We start from the raw sequence: 21,224 nt of genomic DNA on the forward strand, positions 1-21,224 counted from the left end.
ACTGATCGGCAACCAATGCAGACTGCGGAGTGTTGGTGTAACATGGGCATATTTGGGAAAGTTACACTGATATTGTTACCTTATTGGGTAATAAAATATCAAAGAAACAACCAAGTTCAAAATGCACTGGAAACTTCACGTGACTAAATTTTTTTGCCTCACATATTGTTCTTACAGGCTTTAAAATAATTCTTGTCATGTTGAAGGGATTTATTCATTTTACTGAGGAAGGAGTAACTAGAAATAGATTTCATTTCATCTGGAAGAAGCTCCAAAGTAGCCTACCTAGGAGATTTGGAAAGAAACCCAGCTGGAATTATTTTGTATCTGAAAATTTATTCTCTTTGCACCTCCTCAAGTATTTGAACAGGTGGTACAGGCCAAGCCTTTCTCAGAGCTTCTGTTGTGAGCTAAATTGATTAAAAAGCTCCTGGCATGTATAATCTTTTCAGAATATTTGATCATTTATTTCCATTTTCTGTTCAAAGTTGCCTTTCCCCACCACAGAGATTTCTTTGTCCTTTTTCCACAGGGCGGTGTATGATACATGATAGTCAACTAGCTAAATAAATAAATAAATAAGCAAACTCCTTGGAGGATTGTCACCATTAGCAAAAAGGAAGAGCAGCACAGGGGCCTCATTCAAGGAAAGCCTTCACATTCATCTCCTGTGCTTGCACGTGATTTGACTCTAATATCTATTCGCTGTGCCTGCTGGAATTAATTCACCTGCTCTATTGCAGTGCCAAAAAGAGAGAGAGAGAGAGAACTTGGTGTCTGAATTTCCTTGTGCACGGAGCCCTCTTCAGGAAGAAAAGAGCGAAAAGAAGAACCACAACTGGAGATAAAAGGGGTTAGATTGTCTGCAAAAAGGAAAAGCAAGACATGGAATAGTCACTGCTCATCCATACTCAAGGAAAAAGGAATTGCTGATTTCCTAGCTGTAATTCATTATTATAATCACCATGCACATAAGTAATCTACCTTCTAAATTTAGCTACCATCTGTTGTGATTCAGCCTGAGGCTCCTCAGGGACCGGCTGGAGCTCTGCCGGATCCATGCCCAGAGGAGGAGGACAGTGACCAGGAGGGGGAGGACCAGGCAGACGGGGGAGAGGAACGTCAGGAAGAGGAGGAGGGAGAGCAGCCTGAGACCCCCGGGGGGGCCCTCTCCCCAGCTAGTAGCCTGGATTCATTGGATGAAGACGCACAGGCTATAATAGACATGAGGCAGAGACGTGCAGCTCAAAGAAGGGGCCAATTAGAAAGATATTTCCATCCCTGAATTGGCAACAGCTGGGTTTGGGTGTGGTTCTCCTCAGCAGGGTTGAAAAGGCAGGCCCGCCCTTACAGTCTTGTGGAGAGTTATCAACTGGGAGTCCTGTGACCTTGCTTCGATTCTTGGCGTCTCTGATCTTGGCTTGTGGCCTAGAAGTATGGAAGACTTGGGGGAGGCGTGGGTTTTTCTTATCTCCAGTGTTGTTTTTGCCAGCAAGAATCCTGTTTTATTGCCTGGCCTTCGTGAAACCTCTGTGAAGCTTCATCTTGTTCCTGTCTGTAAGAACAGTTTTTGTTACCTGTGTTTGCTTTCCAGTATATAAACTGCCTTTGCTTTTTACCAGTGTGTCTGGATACTCTTTTTGGTTGGTGTTGGCGTCTGGGGGGACCCAGACAGAACAGCTACCATCTATACATTATGCAAATAGCACTCACAATTCCTCTTTAGGATTGTTCTGTCTTGCCCAGCTTAAAGAACAGCATCGAAATGCAGAGGTCACCACAGCCTAAATTTTACACTAAATGTTTGTTTAAATACTAATTTATAGTACAATATAGTATAGTACTTACAACAAGACAAGATAATTACTGCAATTAAAAAGACAAGGTAATCTAATTAAGTCATAAGAGTAATGTATAAATAATTCAAGTGACATATAAATATAACAACAGAAACTAGAATACATTATATATTAGCTAAAACAGAGGGTGCTAGAACAGAAGGTGATTGTACATAGATTAGCATCAATACATCTTTATTTTTACTTTCAAACATTTTCATACTGTATTTCAGTATTGTAATAGCTCAGTGCTACCACTAATGATATTATTCCAAAAATTACACACTTTATATACTTCTTCCTGCATAGCTGTGGAATTGCTACCAGCATTAAGCCTTGATTAAATTCAATGTTATCTAATAACATAATAATTCATTTGGAGTTCCTTGTTCCTTGTCACAGTCTTTCTATTATATATTTCCAATCTGGAGAAATCAATTCATGTAACTCCAATTTTAATATATAATACAAAAATATAAAAGAAAATAGTAGGAAAATAGGGGAGGAAAAGTGGAAAATAGGGGAGGAAAAATAGGGGAGGAAAAGTGGAAGGCAAAACTGTAGGGGAAAAAGGAAAGAATCCCAGCGACCGATTAGGTCCCACAGAGTGGGCCTCCTCCGGGTCCCGTCAACTAAACAATGCCGGTTGGCGGGCCCCAGGGGGAGAGCCTTCTCTGTGGCGGCACCGGCTCTCTGGAACCAACTCCCCCCGGAGATCAGGACTGCCCCTACTCTTCCTGCCTTCCGTAAACTCCTCAAAACCCACCTTTGCCGTCAGGCATGGGGAAACTAAACATCTTCCCCTGGGCACGTTGAATTTATATATGGTATGCTTGTGTGTGTGTGTATGTTAGTATAGGGGTTTTTCTTAAATTTATAATATTTTAATTAATTGGATTAATGTATTGGATTGTCTTTTCACTTGTTGTGAGCCGCCCCGAGTTTTCGGAGAGGGGCGGCATACAAATCCAAATAATAAATAAATAAAAATAAAGAGAAGGTGTTGACTTCCAACTCTCTTTGATGCAGTAAAATAAGATAGAAACCTCAAACTTCAACTTTACATAATATTATTATAAACAAGCCATTTCTATAAAAACAAACCTATTAATTGGTAAAACCCAAAATCAAAGTTTCATTTTTTTCTACCTCAAACACAAAGACCACAAATGGTTTCTAAATAGAAACAAAGTGATTGCATTTTTTTTCTTTTATCAAAGCAGTCAATTTAGCCATTTCTGCTAACTCCATCAAATTTTGGAACCATCCATCCATTGTAGGAATAAAGATGTCCTTTCATTTTTGTGCATAAAGTAATCTTGCTGCCGTCAACATACGCAACATCAAAGTTACATTTTTTCCCTAAGTTTTTTTTCCATTAAACCCAGAACCTGGTTTTATCTTTATATTCACTTTGAGAATCTTCTGTATTAATATGTGAATCCTACTCTTTGCTTTGTCACATGTCCACCATCAATGATAAAAGGCCCCTTCTTTACCCTTACATTTTCATTCATTTGAAATGCCTTTATACATTCGTGACAACTTATCTGTCATTAAATACCAATGACACATCATCTTATAATTTCTTTTCTTTTAAATTGTAATTTAGTGTAAATTTTAGACCTTTCAATCCACATTGTTCCAGTATTACGCTACATCCAAAGTTTCTTAATCATACAATGCCTTTATATATTCATTCTCCAAAATATTTAAATTCAGATAAATACTTCACTCACAGGTCAGCAGATGGCGTTCATTATTTGTCCCCTCATTGCTGTCTGGTCCTTTCAACTATGCATGAACTAACCCATGATGGATTCATGTCTTATACTTTTACCTTAATGCCCCTTCTAAAAATCAGCTCTACTACATTCATGAAGGGCATCACCATTCTTCAAAGTGCTATGTCGATGGAGATTCCAGGTCATGGTAGTCTCAAAAGCGCTATTTCAAAAGGCAACTGGGCTTTGTTTTTTCTTGAAAACATTTTGCTTCTAATCCAAGAAGCTTCTTCACTTCACTTCTTGGATGAAAAGTGAAACATCTTCAAGGGGAAAAAAAGTCCAGTGGGTTTTTTGAAAAAGCATCTTTGGGTTCCTCAAAGCACCTTCCTTTCTGCAAAATACCTCTCAACATAACCTGAGAGTTATGGATGTTTGCCGCCAAAGAAGTTAGTATTTTATTCCTAAAATGATAGAATTGTAGGCCCCTTTTCTAAATAAAGAAACCAAGTTTAAAGGATATTAATTCAATCTGGCTGGCTGAAGTGTAGACATAAGAGAGTTGTTGTTAATCTGAGTATTGAATTGGCAGTTCTGTGTTAGCAAAAACTTCAGAAGAAAAGGATTTAGGGGTAGTGATTTCTGACAGTCTCAAAATGGGTGAGCAGTGTGGTCGGGCGGTAGGAAAAGGAAGTAGGATGCTTGGCTGCATAGCTAGAGGTATAACAAGCAGGAAGAGGGAGATTGTGATCCTGCTATATAGAGCGCTGGTGAGATCACATTTGGAATACTGTGTTCAGTTCTGGAGACCTCACCTAAGAAAGATATTGACAAAATTGAATGGGTCCAAAGATGGACTACAAGAATGGTGGAAGGTCTTAAGCATAAAACTTATCAGGAAAGACTTAATGAACTCAATCTGTATAGTTTGGAGGACAGAAGGAAAAGGGGGGACATGATCAAAACATTTAAATATGTTCAAGGAATAAATAAGGTTCAGTAGGGAAGTGTTTTTAATAGGAAAGTGAACACAAGAACAAGGGGACACAATCTGACGTTAGTTGGGGGAAAGATCAAAAGCAACCTGAGAAAATATTATTTTACTGAAAGAGTAGTAGATCCTTGGAACAAACTTCCAGCAGACATGGTTGGTAAATCCACAGTAACTGAATTTAAACATGCCTGGGATAAACATATCTCTATCCTAAGATAAAATACAGGAAATAGTATAAGGGCAGACTAGATGGACCATGAGGTCTTTTTCTGCCATCAATCTTCTTTATTTCTAATCCCCTATATAAATTATTTTGATAGGGATCATATTTCATTCATCCATTAAATGTATAGCTTTCCTGCAAATCTCATTTTATTCCTTAACAATTTAAACAAACAAGCACATGTTTCTTCCATATACTAGAACTGTACATACTATATAATCTCTATACAAGATTGTGTAGAGCTCTCTTTTCTCAGAATCCATTTAAGATCATGGATTAAAGTCATTGCATCTTTGCAGTGAATTAGATCAGACAATATGCTCTAAGAGTGCTGGATAAGACTCAAAATGGACTTGGATCATTTTTCTGCCACGTATATTCTTTATTCTGAATAAGAGCACAACTTCAACATCCTTGAGTGCCATCAGTTCCCAAAACCTGTTAATGTTGATATTAGACACTATCTTATATCAAGTTATTTGTTGGGTCATCCAGGTTGGACTTTCTTACTTAGACTTACTTTTTTCTTTGACTGAGGTTGCCATTTGGTGAATTTAAGATTTTTCACATCTAACAAATCTTTTGCATTTTTCCCAATTGAATAGTAGGATTCATAAGAAAAAAGAAAAGCAGCAGAGACGTACAACATACCTCCTGCTTCTGCTTTATGTTATAAAAACAAAACCACAAGTGTAAAAGACCTCAAGATGTTTTTCTTTCTTTTTTTTCATTTGAAAAGAAAGGAAGTGTTATTTCTCCATCTGTTTGAATCAGTGTGGAAAAGAACACACCCGAATTCTGGCTAAGTGTGCATATGGGAGTGTATTTTAATAACAAGCAACTCTTTACATCTCCTTAAACAAAAATACTGTACTACTCATTAGCATGCAGGCATCATTCTTACAACAATACAGTTCTTCATAACCACGTAAAACAAATTTTATTATTTTACAGAACTCATTGTATAGATGAAAAATTCACAGGAGAATGAAACAACTTTCCTACAATCAGAGTGGTAAAGATTAGTGATGGGCGAACCCAACAGTGTTCGGGTTCGGCAAGTTCGGACGAACTTTACGCAAAATTCAGCTGAACCCAAAGCGAACCCGAACTCGAACCCGAACGGGAAATCCCTCCCATGAAGAGATTCCTGGGACGGAGCTTTGACGTCACCGGCAGGTTGCTAAGGACGCCAAGGTGATCACTTCCTGGATTCCATGAAATCCAGGAAGTGATCACCTTGGCGTCCTTAGCAACCTGCCGGTGATGTCAAAGCTCCGAACGCTGAACACGACTCAGAACTTTGCCCGAAGTTTGAAAAAAATTCGGGTTCATGTTCGGCATACCGAACATTGCAAAATTCGGTACAGACCCGAATTGTGCACGTTCGGTTCACCCATCACTAGTGAAGATGGGATTTGAATGTAGGTCGTCCACATTTTTTTAAAAAAAACCAACTATAACCCTAGCTTTTGATCCTCTAGGCTAATGAATGTTTCAGAGGAGGAGAGAAGTAAACAAATATCCACATGTAAACACACTTTTCAACTGTTCCAACACTGGTGGACCAGCCAACTCAAAGAACATAAGAACTAGCAACTAATTGCACTGATTTTTGTTTAGAGACTGATTTTGGCTGGAAGATTCTGTCCTAAAATAACTAACGTTCAGTATAATCATCAACTTGGCAATAAATCCCAGGTCCAAATCAGCCATTTGCCAAGCTCAGCCACACAGTAATGTGTGTTTATTCTGGCCAGGTTTCACAGCATCCCTTGAGTCTATTAGTTCACTTTGTCCTTCATCCTTCATTCTTCATCCTTCATTCCAAGTAAATTTATCTCCGATAGCATCATTATTCAAGAAATCTCAAGATAGTGAGTCAGAGAAGGCAGGTGTCAATGTTGAAAAATCTAGTCTTACAGGTATAAAACTACTGTTGAAACCATTCCCTGGTTTCCACCATCCTTACCTAGGCACATGCACACAACTATATCCTGCTCCATTTACTCAGAAATCTGTCCTTTTTTTCTGTACAGAAAGAATTCATGTAGCAGTTTTTGATTCTGCGTATGATAACTCTGAAAAATGGAAACAGGCCACCTATCATCCTTCATTCACTTGTCTGTCTCAGAGATGGTTGAGGAATTTTGCCCTTACAGGCTTCAAATAAATATTTTCTTGGTGTTAATCATCCACTGAACATGGTGGTACAAGCCAGAAGGTTCATTTTTTGTTGGTAACTTTTTTCTTACGGGCAGCAACCAGGTCGTAGAAGGGATCTCTAGTGATGCTGGTTCTAAAATAAAGAAAAATGGAAATAATATTAAGATTTGGCTGTTACGCAAAGCACTGATTGCATCTTTCACAAAACAGAATGGAAATTTTAAGCTTGAAGCTGGGGAAAACAACAGACCATGTGATAGCTATGTACTTCCATGTTTCTACATACAGTGGTACTTCTACTTAAGAACGCCTCTACTTACAAACTTTTCTAGATAAGAACTGGGTGCTCAAGATTTTTTTGCCTCTTCTCCAGAACCATTTTTCACTTACAAACCTGAGCCTCTGAAACTGTAACCAAAAAAGTCAGGAAGAAGCCTGATCACTTCTGCTGATCACCGGCTGCCAGCAGTTTGACAGATCGAATATCAGTAGGCTCAAAGTTGACTCAGCCTTCCATCCTTTCAAGGTCGGTAAAATGAGGACTTAGATTGTTGGGGGCAATATGCTTACTCTCTGTAAACTGCTTAGAGAGGATTGTAAAGCACTGTGAAGTGGTATATAAGTCTACATGTTAATGCTAATGTTAATGTTAATGGTCTTGTGTCATAATTTGGGGGGGGGGAGACCTCAAAAGTAAATGTGGTCAGGTGGTTAATGCATACATGTTTCTTACTTGATGATTGCATAGTGTTGTGGTTAGCTCTGGCCCAGCTCCTGCCCCAAGGACTGTGGATGTGGGGGAGACATCCACATGCTGCAGGCCTGTTTTGCCCCCGGTGGAATCTGCTGATGAAGGCTCCTCTGACCAAGAAGACATGAGTGACAGGGAGGAGGAGAGTGTGGCAGACAGCTCAGAAGGAGATCAATTATCTAGCTCCTCCTTGGATTCAGAACAAGAGTTAATGATACAGCCACGCATGCGGAGAGCGATGCATAGGCAACAACTGAGAGATTATTATCAAAGAAAATGAGGCCACCTGTGGTTGGGTGGGGCTGTGGTAATTAGTGAGGCTGCTATAAATAGCAGCCTGTGGGTTTGGCCATTGTGGAGGATTATCTGATCGTTGTGTTTTGTGACTGCTTTACTGACTTTGGCCTTTTGTGTGCTGATTTTTCCCCACTTTGAAACTAAACCAGAGCAAAGTGTGTTTCACTTTGTGAAAGAAGAAGGACTGTGAATTGCCTCACAGCTGCAAGCTAAGTATCATAGAACTGATAAGGGACTTGTACAAAGTACCAATTTGTTTGGAGACGAAAGCTCTTTGCTATACCAAAAGAGGGCTTAGGTTAAGTGAATTTTCATTATAAAGAACATTATTTTGAATTTTCAAACGTGTTTGTGTCTGAAATTTGTACCTGTGAATTTTTGGGAGGAGTCTACCAGAGAGCCTGACAGAACACATAGGAAGTCAAAAATATGAGAGAGAGAATAATGCAATAATTCCAAATGCAATATCTCACAGAAAAGCAGTTTCATGAAATGATGATAGGTGCTTCTGATAAGCCAACACTAAAATGTTGTGATATTCCTTATTGCTGAACATATCTCTTCTTCTGGGGCCTCCCCCCTCCCCCCCATGTCACTGTTTCCCGCCGTAGAATGACAGCCTTTGCTCCTTACTGTATGGCTTCAATCCATAGATCACGATCTTCCTGGGAGGTTGCAGAGATCTTATAGGATTGGTGCTTGCCTTCAACTACCCTTCCATCACCGTCAGTCTTGCAAGCTTTGATCTTCTGTCCTTTGCAGTTTGCATTGAAGAGCTCAAAGCAATTCTGAAAGAAAAAAAATGGGGGAAAGGTGAAAAGCAGTGAGAATCAACAATGCTACTCTCTCCAATATCTGATATGGATGTGTACATCTCTTTTGTGCTGTAGGTAAAAACCATCCTGGACCTCTCTATGACCCAGGACAAGGATCCTAAAGGAATTTTATTTATGAGGGTCACCCAGAAAGTAATGCACCACATTTTTCTTCTCAGCCTACAGTAATGGTGCGAATGCAAAACTTTAGATATACATTATTTGAATTGTCAGGAGTGCATGTATACATTTTTCATTTCTTCAGACAGATAGCATAGTTACAGCAGTGTTTCGAAATGGTATCTGTAAGTGATGTACATTACAAGCAGCGTGTTGCCATTGAATTTCTCACTGTGGAGAAAGAAACTGTTGGGAACATTCACAAACGTTTGTGTACAATTTATGGAGAATCTGCAGTCAACAGAAGTACGGTTAGTCACTGGGCACAGAGGTTAGGGTGAAGAGGTGATTCGCACAGTGCAAAAATGGCTTCGTGACCAGAACAAGGAGTGGTACCGATAGGGCATACACACCCTTGTATCTCGCTAGAGGAAGGCCATAGAATGGGACGGAGATTACGTGGAAAAATAGGGAGTATAGAAGAAACATCATTCTTTCTTGTGTGTAAGTTACATTGAGTTCAATAAATAATTGTTGAAGAAGAAAAAAGTGGTGCATTACTTTCTGGGCGACTTTCGTATCTTGACCTGGATAGCTGGGGGTGATAAGGCTGCTAATCCAATACATCTGGAAGAGGATGCTATTTTGCACATATGTTTCATTTACATGTGGATTTATGTGTTCCAATTGGTTTCCCCTAGTCCGCCACTTATGGACTAATATGCAGAATGGAATGCAGTTGGTTATTGCAATTATTATCTTACAAAATGAGAATTTTGCATTTCTCCAAATGATGCAGCATAGCTCCTAGACCATCCCCATCCATAAAGTACCAACATTTATTTTACAATGTACATTATAAGAGGATATTGGGAGCTAATTAGATTCAGTTCCAATAAAATGCTAAATCATGGAAGATATTGCATGAAGGAGTCCACTGCTGGAGCACTTTCCCCTCTCTGCTTTCCTCCCATGCTTTCCTTCTCTTCCATTAGTCATTTGATGGATTTCAGCATACCCCAGTTTTAATTGCATTTTACCATTCTTCTATTAGCCACCTGAGACCATACAAGGGAAAGCAGAAAATATGCATCTTAAATAGATCAATTGATTACTGCTGGACTGGCAAACTATGGTACATGCATATTTTGCAGACCAGGAATAGACGTTAGGTTTTGTTCCTGTTCTCCAACTTTGGTTTTTGATTTGCTGAAAAATAAGGAAGTAACCAAACCAGAGAGTGAAGGGATAGAAGGACAAAGCATTAACATATAAATAAGCTCATGTTCATTGGACACTTATCTCCACATATTTGAAAATAATCAAAGCAGCCCAGATACTATGTTGAGTCCATTGTTGAGTAGTGATGGGCAAACTGAACCCGCACAATTCGGGACCATACCAAATTTTGCGGTGTTCGGTATGCCGAACCCGAACCCAATTTTTTTTCAAACTTCGGGCAAAATTCGGGGTCATGTTCGGTGTTTGGAGCTTTGATGTTACCGGCAGGTTGCTAAGGATGCCAAGGTGATCACTTCCTGAATTCCATGGAATCCAGGAAGTGATCACCTTGGCATCCTTAGCAACCTGCCGGTGACGTCAAAGCTCCGCCCCTGGAATCTCTTCGTAGGAGGGATTCCTCATTCAGGTTCGAGTTCAGGTTCAGTTCGGGTTCGGCCGAATTTTGCGTAAAGTTTATCCGAACTTGCCGAACCCGAACACCGTTGGGTTCGCCCATCACTATTGTTGAGATATTGAAGATTTGAGATACAGAAAAACTGATTTTTCTGGAAAAGGCCACAGTTGAGGTTTCACTTGAACCCCAGATCTTCAAAATGCTTGTGATCTGGGAATAGGTAAAGACCTGGCTTTTCCGGCAGGCCTGGAGCCATTGACCGAATGAGATACCATCTAGATCTGGCCATGAGAGATATGTATGGCTTTTACTAGGGTTTTGTAATTATTTTTTAAAATTGGTTAGAATGGAATGGAATGGAATAGAATAGAATTCTTTATTGACCAAGAGTGTGATTGGACACACAAGGAATTTGTCTTGGTGCAGATGCTCTCAGTGTACATAAAAGAAAAAGATATATTTGTCAAGAATCATGAGGTACAACACTTAATGATTGTCATAGAGGTAAAATAAGCAATGAATAAACAATCAATATTAATAAAAGAATCTTAAGGATACAAGCAGCAAGTTTATTTGTTGTAAGCCACCCAGGTCCTTGAGGAGTTAGGTGGCATATAAATTAGATAGATAGATAGATAGATAGATAGATAGATAGATAGATAGATAGATAGATAGATAGGTAGGTAGGTAGGTAGGTAGGTAGATAGATAGATAGGTAGGTAGGTAGGTAGGTAGGTAGGTAGGTAGATAGGTAGATAGGTAGGATAGCATAGCATAGGATAGCATAGCATAGCTAGGTAGGTAGATAGGTAGATAGGTAGATAGGTAGATAGGTAGATAGGTAGATAGGTAGATAGGTAGATAGGTAGATAGGTAGATAGGTAGATAGGTAGATAGGTAGATAGGTAGATAGGTAGATAGGTAGATAGGTAGATAGGTAGATAGGTAGATAGGTAGATAGGTAGATAGGTAGATAGGTAGATAGGTAAATAGACAGGATAGCATAGCATAGCATAGCATAGGATAGCTAGCTAGCTAGCTAGATAGATAGATAGATAGATAGATAGATAGATAGATAGATAGATAGATAGATAGGTAGGTAGGTAGGTAGGTAGGTAGGTAGGTAGGTAGGTAGGTAGATAGAGTCCATGCTATACCACCTAATCTTATGCTGATTTTTAAAAAGAAATTCCCAGTGAGTAAGCATGTGCAGGCTTGGCGTAATGTCAGCTGTTTAATTAAAGGAAAGTACTGGCCAGGAATTTGTTTTTGATCATACTTAGCTGGTCCTTGGCAAGAACCAGCCATTTAGTCTCATTAGGGTTATCCATCCAAATGATATGCAAGAAGTTAAGAGATCTGACATCAACTTTGTAATGCAGTTTAGCTGCTTTAACTTGTTCTACTCCTTTAATAATTTTCCAGTATGGCATATGGCATTATGTATAATTGATGAAATTTCTTCTCCCTTCCAGTCCGATAGGAAAGTGGAAGACAAGGTAGGAAACTGGCTTCTGAACTGGCACCAGTTTTATTTCCACTGGAGTTTTCGGATGAGATTATATTGACCTATGTGAAGTCTGTATCTTGGGTCCTTGATGGGTCCAAACATTGAAACAAAGGGCTTCTTCTTGATTTTAATGTGGATTTTACAAAACATTATCTTAGAAGCTCCATATTGAAAATATGGAACAGTTATAAACACAGAGTGTGCCTGAAAATGCCTTTATGGGTCTCAGCACAAGAAACATTTCATAAGAAAGAAACAGGTAGAGAGAAACCGTTAGCCTATTGAGAGCGGTTCAAACAAGAGAATGAAGAATGTAACATGAATCCAGGAGGACAACTGGTTAGGGAGGGGTTTTTTTTGTTTTAAAAGGGTTGTTTTTATCACGGTTGGCAGATTTGAAAAAAAAAAGCCATAAAATGAGGAAATGGTGGACTAAAGGCATCTCCACAAAAAGAACAAAAACATAAGCATAAAGTCAAGATAAGGCTGGAAGGGACCTTGGAGGTCTTCTAGTCCACAGGTCATCAATCTGTGGTCCGTGGAGTGGACCACTGATGATCTGCAAGAAAATTTTGTTGGTCCGTGGAGAAATCTTGGTCCCTCGGTCAGACATGGCCAAGATCAATTAATCCAGTCCAGGAAGAAGAAAGGAAAGGAAAGGAAGAAGAGGAAAGGAAGCGGAAAGGAAAGAAGGAAAGGAAAAGGAAAAGGAAAGGCTAAAAGGAAAGAGGGGGAGGAAAGGGACTACATCTACAGCTCTGGAATATGGGACTGACTTCCCCAACAACATCAGCAAGCCACCGTCAAATAAGATTACTCATTATTGTTGTTGTTTTTGTTATTGTTATTATTATTGTTGTTGTTGTTGTTGTTGTTATTGTTGTTGTTGTTGTTATTGTTATTATGATGATGATGATGTAATTATTACACTACCTTTAATAATTTTGTTACAGTTAAACAACCTTTAAAGATTTTGTTATGATTAAATAAGCATTTACGATTGTGTCATAATAATAATAAATAATAATAATAATAATTTATTAGATTTGTATGCCGCCCCTCTCCGAAGAGGGGTCATGCATTTCATATTAATATAATTCTCTGATCATTATTTTACAAATGTATTTATTTTTTTATAAAAAAAATCATATTAGTGGTCTGTGGGAATTAAAATTATGAATTTGGTGGTCTGTGGGAATTAAAATTATGAATTTGGTAGTCAGTGGGATTTAAAATTATGACCTTGGTGATCCCTGAGGTCCAAAGGCTTGGGGACTCCTGTTCTAGTCCAAACTCCTGCCCAAGGCAGGAGAACTTCTACATCTCAGACAAATGAATGGTCAATCTTTTCTTGAAATCCTCCAGCAAAGTAGCATCCACAATTCCAGGAAGCAAGCTGTTCCATTGAGTAATTGGTCTCACTGTCAGGAAACATCCTTTTTAGTTCCAGGTTGGATCTCTCTTTAACAAGCTTCTACCCATTGCTTCTTGCTCTGCCCTCAGGTACCTTGGAGATCAAAACTAATCACTTCTTCTCTGTGGCTGCCCCTAAAGTCCTGAAAGATCTCTATCATGTCATCCCTAATCCTTCTCTTCATTAAGCTAAACACAATAGCTACTTCCTTTAACTGATCATTGTACAAACTCCTTATCATTTTGTTTCTCTGTCCAGGGTCTTTTTTTCTATCATGGTAATCAGAACTGGATGCAATGTTCCTAGTGTGGCCTGACTAGTGCAGCATAGAGCAGTGCTATCATTTCTAATAATAATAATAATAATAATAATAATAATAATAATAATAATAATAATAATAATAATTTATTAGATCTGTATGCTGCCCCTCTCTGAAGACTCAGGGTGGCTCACAACAATAATAAAAAACAATATTATAGCGAAACAAATCTAATATTAAAAAAATGATCTTGGAGTTGCCCTTCCGTGGATGAAGTCTAGTGCTGCATTGGCTTTTTTGGCAGCTGCACATTAGAAAGTATTAAGACTCCAGTTAAATTTGAAATACGATTTTGGAATTCATTGCACTGATTTTTTTTTCATGTGGAAAGTAGATTTGTTTGAACTTAACAACAAAAAGGTAAACAATTTTTAAAACTGAAATGCTTTAATAAATGCATATATACAAAAAGGAATTTGAGATCATGAAGTTCATATTGCTTTGTTTTCAGTCCTTAAATATACATTTATTTTGTGGGGTTTGGAGCAAAGAAATTAACAGAAGAAAAATGCCTTTAAGAAAAGCATGGCCACTTTAGTTTCAAGTTTTGTTAACCTCCATTCTGAAATTATAACCCCTGGAATTTCCAGTATGAGTATATGCTGAACTTTATAGATGAGTCCCACCCATTGTTATATTCCAATCCCAAAGAGATGTCCTGAAAGGCAATCTTGCCCCCAGATTAAGGAGGCTTGAAAGAGAAATAGCAGGAAGCCTGAATTGAAATGTGCAGTAGTGCAACATTTTATTTCTGAGCTACAATACATTGGAATTCTAAATTAACAATGCCCCAACACAGGGAAAAAAGAAATTTAAGGACTGGACTCCATAGACTTCACGATCATGACAAATTTCTAAAGAAGAAAGGTATTGGTCTTTGGGGGGGGGGGGAGTAACCCCCCACCAAAAAAGGAAACAAGTAAATTCTTTACAATTCAGTGAGAATTAAATGGTTCACATAACACACTAAATTGAAAACATGGAATAATAATACATAATTGTTGAATTGCCATATCATGCTATGCCCAAACAAATTAAGCATTAACATAATGGTCTTGTTCTCACATACTATTTATATATTTGTTATATATTGATTATATTTTTATTTTCTGTGATAAAAACATAATAAACGAACAGCAGTTAAAACACAAAATTACACTAAAATATGTAAAATATAAATAAACTATATAAAAATATAACAGGCGCTAAGGCTGCATCTAATAAAGCTGTTCTCCTACAATACACTGATGTAGAAAGTTACTTATTTTAGCCCAATCTAACATGTTTTACAAACCCACTGGCAATGACTTACTGGTTTCTTGACATCCTCTACTGGTCGAACTGATAGGTTTTCCAATGGGATAATACCTAGAGGTTCTTTGTCCTAATAAACAGCAGAAATCAGAAGTGAATTGTCTCACTGTGCACATAATATCAGTGAAATTAATGTAAATCTTAAGTCTCTATTTCAATATGTCTGGTAGAAGATTTAATTCCTTTTTCTTGCATGGGATTCCAGTTCAATAAAAACACAAAAAAGTCATAGTACAAAAAGTTCTACAGCTGGAATGAGAACCAGAATGATTTCTTAAGAGTTTGGAATTAAGATTCAGACTAACCTTTATTGTAATATTTTACTGTGAGCCTAGTAGCACACATTAAGAATGAAATTATGTTGCCTACTCTCAAAAGAAAGTGTATATCTTGGTTCTTGGGGGCAACCTGCACAGATCAACTCCGTAGCCAAGACCTTCATCTCCAGAACCAAATGCCTAGTCAACAAAGACCACCTGGAAACTGAATTACACAGTCTCATAAATGTATTAATTTCCAACAGATTCCAAAGAAAAACAATCACCAACCCAATCCAAAAGAAGACACCCCCAAGAACCTAGAATAGATTCAAGGCCCCACAGATGAAATCAGCAAAATTCTCCACACAAAAAATATCAAGACAGCCTTTGGCATTGACCAAAAAACAGCCAACATCTTAAGAAACCCCAAAGGCAAGATCCTGCTAGAAAATCAAGGAGTCTATGAAATACCATGCAAAATCTGCCCAGCCACATATATTGGACAAACTTGCATTGCATTGGCATCCTTTAGTTTCAAAAGACCATGGTATCATGCTTGGGATCCCCCAATGTAATTTGGGGAATAACTAATAGGAGAATAAATGCACGCATCTCAGAACACAAGAAAGCAGTCAGAAAAGAAGAAAAAACTTCCTCCCTTTTCCAACACTTTAAAACAACAGGACATGAAATTGATTTTGAAAGAACTAAATTAATCTCCAAAACTGAACACTCCAACAAAAGAATAATTAGGGTAGCCATTGAAATATATACTGCTCAAAAAAATAAAGGGAACACTCAAATAACACATCCTAGATCTGAATGAATGAAATGTTCTCATTGACTATATCATTTGCACAACTATCCCATTTGCTCAACAGCCTGTGAAATTGATTGTCAATCAGTGTTGCTTCCTAAGTGGACAGTATGATTTCACAGACATTTGATTTACTTGGAGTTACATTCTGTTGTTCCCTTTATTTTTATTTTTTTGGAGTAGTATATATACTGTATAGTGTTTATATATCTCTATCTCTATCTCTATCTCTATCTCTATCTCTATCTCTATCTCTATCTCTATCTCTATCTCTATCTCTATCTCTATCTCTATCTCTATCTCTATCTATCTATCTATCTATCTATCTATCTATCTATCTATCTATCTATCTATCTCTGTCTGTCTGTCTTTCTTTCTTTCTTTCTTTCTTTCTTTCTTTCTATCTATCTATCTATCTATCTATCTATCTATCTATCTATCTATCTATCTATCTATCATCTATCTATCTATCTATCTATCTACCTACCTACCTACCTACCTACCTACCTACCTACACTAAGGAATGACAAACCAAGTCATACAACCTCTGAATTAACTTCAGAGGGTGTGTTGTGTTTGGGGAGCTGGGTCAGAACACAGGTATTCATTCACTTCGCCATGAACTGAAACCATTATCTCAGTGTTGTGAAGGATTCTGCATCCTTTCATCAGATTTTTTCTCATGTTGGTTGCTTACCTCTACAACAAAAGTAGTGAACCAAGCATAACCAAATATGAGATGTGGTAATGTGGGAGAACATAAAGCTGGAAGACTTCTGCTTGGATATATCAGCAGGATAAAGTCAGGTAGCGAGCTTTTCTTCTTACTCTTACTATAGCTCAACAGAGCAGTCAATGTAAAACTTGGACAACTTTCTGATTCACCTAAGCTTTAATTTCTAGCCAAGAAATCTTGTATATCGAAGGTCATCTCTGAGGATGCTCTTACCGTGGTGTATTCAAAATAGTAGAGGCAATTATCTGTCAGAATAAACCAGCGGCGTTTCCAGGTCTTCACTCTGCCTCCTGGACCAAAGAGAGAATGAAATGAGCTAATTAAGGTTTTGGGGAGGGTTTTTTTTTTTAGATATATAATGGCAAAGCTTCTTATCACACATCCATAAAAATGTGAGGTGCTATATATCTCAATATGAATTAACAAACAAACAATATTTGCTGTAGCTAGTACAGCCAGGGGTCAGGCACTTCATCAAAACATCAAAACTTAATTACCAGCTTGTTTGTTTTTGTTTGTTTGTTTTTCACATTTCTGAACCATATATAATAAAACATGGAAATATAATTTTTTTACATTTTTAAGAACTTTTAATTCTAACATTGTTAAATTTTATAAACAATGTTAGAATTAAAAGTTCTTAAAAATGTAAAAAAACTTAAAGCGGTAAGAATAATTAAAGCCCATTAAAAACTATTTGAAAGAAATAATTAAAGATCTATGCAAAGCAACACGTCGAATAAAAGAATTGAAAAATTAATACTATGTGAAAGATAGCAAAAATTATCTGATCAAACACCTAAAAATTGGGGAAACTTTCATTTCCCAAATGCTGTAAGTGTATGTTTTTATGTATGTTTTTTCTTTTTTGTACGTTATATTTGAAAAAAAAAACCAAATAAACTATTTGAAGGCAAAGGGAGGGAGGGCTCTCATGGCACGCTCCTTTGAGCTCCTCACACAAGGCTGCAGAGCTATATTTTAATCCTGTTCAGAAGGCCACAAACGTGGGACCCTCCCTTGCCTCGAGGGGGGGGGATATTCATTAGGGCAGGAAACAATAGCAGAGAAAGCTCTCTTCTTAGAGCCCACCAGTCTGGTGGTATCTGCAACATATGTAATGGGATCCCTTGTTTTTCGCTGGGGATGCGTTCTAAGACCACCCGTGAAAAACAAATTTCCGTGAAGTAGAGGAAAGATATTTTTTATGTATTTAACAAGTATTTGGACTTTTAAAACTTTGCATTAAACAGTCATTCTATAATGTTTCTCAGCTGGAACTACATGTGATATCCTTCCAGTTTCTTTAATGGAGTACAGTAATAATGTAGAAGAATTTTATGAATTTTTAATGGATTTAAAATCTTTAATGGATTTAAGCCCCCTTTGAAAACCCGTGAAATAGCGAATCCGTAAAAGATAAACCGTGAAGTAGCAAGGGATTACTGTAATGGGATCAAGCCAGTTCCTTAGATAGCCTGGCCCCATGCAATGTAGTGCTTAATGGGTCATAACCAACACTTTGAACTGGACCCAGAAGCAAACTGGAACCCAATTCAGTTTGCAGAGTATCGGGTGTTACATGTGCCCTTCTAGCATAGTTCTTGCAGCCACATTTTTTTAACCAGCTGAAGCTTCTGATACTTGTCAGAAGGGTGGCCTCATGTAGAGTCAATGGAAATAGTCTAGATGGAGGACATGAGTCACTTGTTTCTAAGTCAATCATCTAAACCTGAAGCCCTTACTTTAGGTTTAGATGATTGACTTAGATAATTTTTTCAGCATTTATGCTACATTTCTTTTTTAACCAGAGTGTTGATTTAGGGCAGGAACAGAGAAAAATATCCATCTCAAGAGCCAGACATTATTTGGTACAGGTAGTCCTCAACTTATAACCACAATTGAGCCCAAAATTTATGTTGATAAGTGAGAACCTTGTTAAGTAAGTCTTGCCACATTTCACCACTTTTTTGGCCCCATTTGTGAAATTCCTTGTGTATCCAATCACACTTCGCCAATAAAGAATTCTATTCCATTCTAAATCACTGCAGTTGTTAAATTAGTAAATGGTTGTAAAGTCAGTCTAGTTTCCCCATCGACTTTGATTGTCAGAAGGTTGCAAAAGGAGATCACCTGACCCCGGGAATCAAAGAGGAAGCTGGATTCATTTAGAATAGAATAGAATAGAATAGAACAGAATTTTTATTGGCCAAGTGTGATTGGACACACAAGGAATTTGTCTTGGTGCATATGCTCTCAGTGTGCATAAAAGAAAATATACATTTGTCAAGAATCATGTGGTACAACACTTAATGATTGTCATAGGGATCAAATAAGCAATGAAGAAGCAATATTAATAAAAATCTTAGGATATAAGCAACAAGTTACAGTCATACAGTCAACATGGGAGGAAATGGGTGAAAGGAATGATGAGAAAAACTAGTAGAATAGAAGTGCAGATTTAGTAGAAAGCTTGACAGTGTTGAGGGAATTATTTGTTTAGTAGAGTGATGGCGTTCGGAAAAAAACTGTTCTTGTGTCTAGTTGTCTTAACAAATGAAGTGATTTGTTTAACCATGACAAAAAAAGTGATCATGGAATAGGTCAGTTCTTGACAAACACTTTGTTTGGCAAAAGAAATTCTGACTTATGGTAGTAAGTCTAGGACAGGGATTTCAAATTAACATTGTCACGACTGTGTCACATGACATATCAGGACTCCCCCCCCCTTCGCTAAATCAGGCATGGGCGTGGCCAATACATGACACATCCAGCCAATGGGACCACGCGTTTGACAGCCCTGGTCTAGGGATACCTGTACATTTCTTTCCCTTTAAGAAAGCTACGGTATGAGAAATGTTTCACAGTATTGCTTGGCTTCTCAGTGAAAGAAGAAAGGAGGGATAATGTTTAAGTAAAAATGGGACTTTGCCCCAGGAAAGTTATGGGTCTGATTCAATTGGAGCCAAAATACTTTATTCTTTCTTTACAGCCTTTGATTTATACTTTTAAAGAGCACAGAGGAGGACTTCAAAGAGCAGCCGGGAAGAAGATCGCACTGTTAATCAGAAATAAGCCTCACCGGCTTAATCCTAATAAGCAGGTTGATGAATTAGTGAAACAAAGTATATGGATGAGAAAGGAAAGGAAAGAGCATCTCATTAAATCATCTCTCCTTGCTGTACAAATTGCTGGTTAAATTACTGGTTCTTGACAATTCCGGGTTGAACCTCCCGTTCATAAATTCTATTTATTATGCAGGCTTGGAACGCTTGTCAACATAGCGACATAGCTTTCAATTTATCCCTTTGAAAAAGTGTCCCCAGCATTCTCCCCGGCAACTGGCTCTCCAGGTGGCTTTCCTCCAGCCCATTAAATGATGCCAGTCAAGTTACCCAGGCCAAGTGAGGAACAAAAAAAATCAAAAATCAGTCTTTGTGCCGTTTGCAGGATTCTCTAGAGAAATATATACCAGAGCCAAACACCAGGGGTCACTCTGGCCCCATAGCTGAAGGCAGGCTGGCTGGCTGGCGGGCTGGTTTCTGCTGCTGCAGTCCTCTGCTACAATAGGAACACAACCCTTTTCCTTGGAAAAAGACTTAAATTTGCGTAGCAGTCAGGAGCAAGGTTTTTTTTTCTTATTAGCAAATTACAAGCCGGTTACCTAGCTTGAGGAGCCAGCCTTCCCGACTGGGGTTGAAAAAAGTGTGGGTGAGATCGTTTCCGTCGTCCTCCGGGATGGAAAAGGGTTCGTTTTTGATACTCTCAAATAAATTCTGCCAGGGAAAAGAAGAGGTGAAAGCAGGAGAAAATCATGATGAGTTTTAATGTTCAGTGTACCAGGTCAATGTATTTATTTACCTGGATAGTAATTGGCCTCCTGATTTGAGATGTCAGGTAGAGTCTTCTCCTTCCTATGCCACCTGTTCCTTCTTTTAATTTAAGACTTATATACCGCTTCATAGTGCTTTTACAGCCCTCTCTAAATGGTTTACAGAATCAGCCTATTGCCCCCAACAATCTGGGTCCTCATTTTAACCACCTCGGAAGGATGGAATCAACCTTGAGCCTGTGGGGAGATTTGAACTGCTGAAACTACAGCTAGCGGTTAACTGAAGTAGCTTGCGGTGCTGCACTGTAACCACTGTGCCACTCCAGCTCTTTTGATAGGTCTGGACCTTGGAACCATCCTTTCAATGGACAGTCCTTTCTGTTTATTAACTGGCAATTTGCTCTTTCTTAAGATTGACTATATAGTCCAAACCAGGAGTGGGCTGCTGGGGATTCACA

At 38.2% G+C, this 21,224-nt stretch overlaps 1 protein-coding gene across 2 annotated transcripts in view; it reads right to left on the bottom strand.

Moving 5' to 3' along the window:
- Nucleotides 1-6,055: 6,055 nt before the first annotated feature.
- The window catches only part of CYTH4 (cytohesin 4), a 53,794-nt gene continuing 38,625 nt past the window's right edge, over nt 6,056-21,224 (bottom strand). For both annotated transcript variants that reach the window (XM_070754818.1, XM_070754819.1), the window contains 5 exons: nt 20,599-20,710; nt 17,148-17,224; nt 15,120-15,191; nt 8,627-8,781; nt 6,056-7,078 (listed from right to left, as the gene is read on the bottom strand). In XM_070754818.1, coding sequence (XP_070610919.1) covers nt 7,006-7,078; nt 8,627-8,781; nt 15,120-15,191; nt 17,148-17,224; nt 20,599-20,710 — 489 coding nt within the window. In that variant the 3' untranslated portion in view covers nt 6,056-7,005. The remainder of the gene's footprint in view (nt 7,079-8,626; nt 8,782-15,119; nt 15,192-17,147; nt 17,225-20,598; nt 20,711-21,224) is intronic.

This window comes from Erythrolamprus reginae, chromosome 6 (genome assembly GCF_031021105.1).
Source record: "Erythrolamprus reginae isolate rEryReg1 chromosome 6, rEryReg1.hap1, whole genome shotgun sequence".
In the NCBI taxonomy this organism is placed as follows: domain Eukaryota; kingdom Metazoa; phylum Chordata; class Lepidosauria; order Squamata; family Dipsadidae; genus Erythrolamprus; species Erythrolamprus reginae.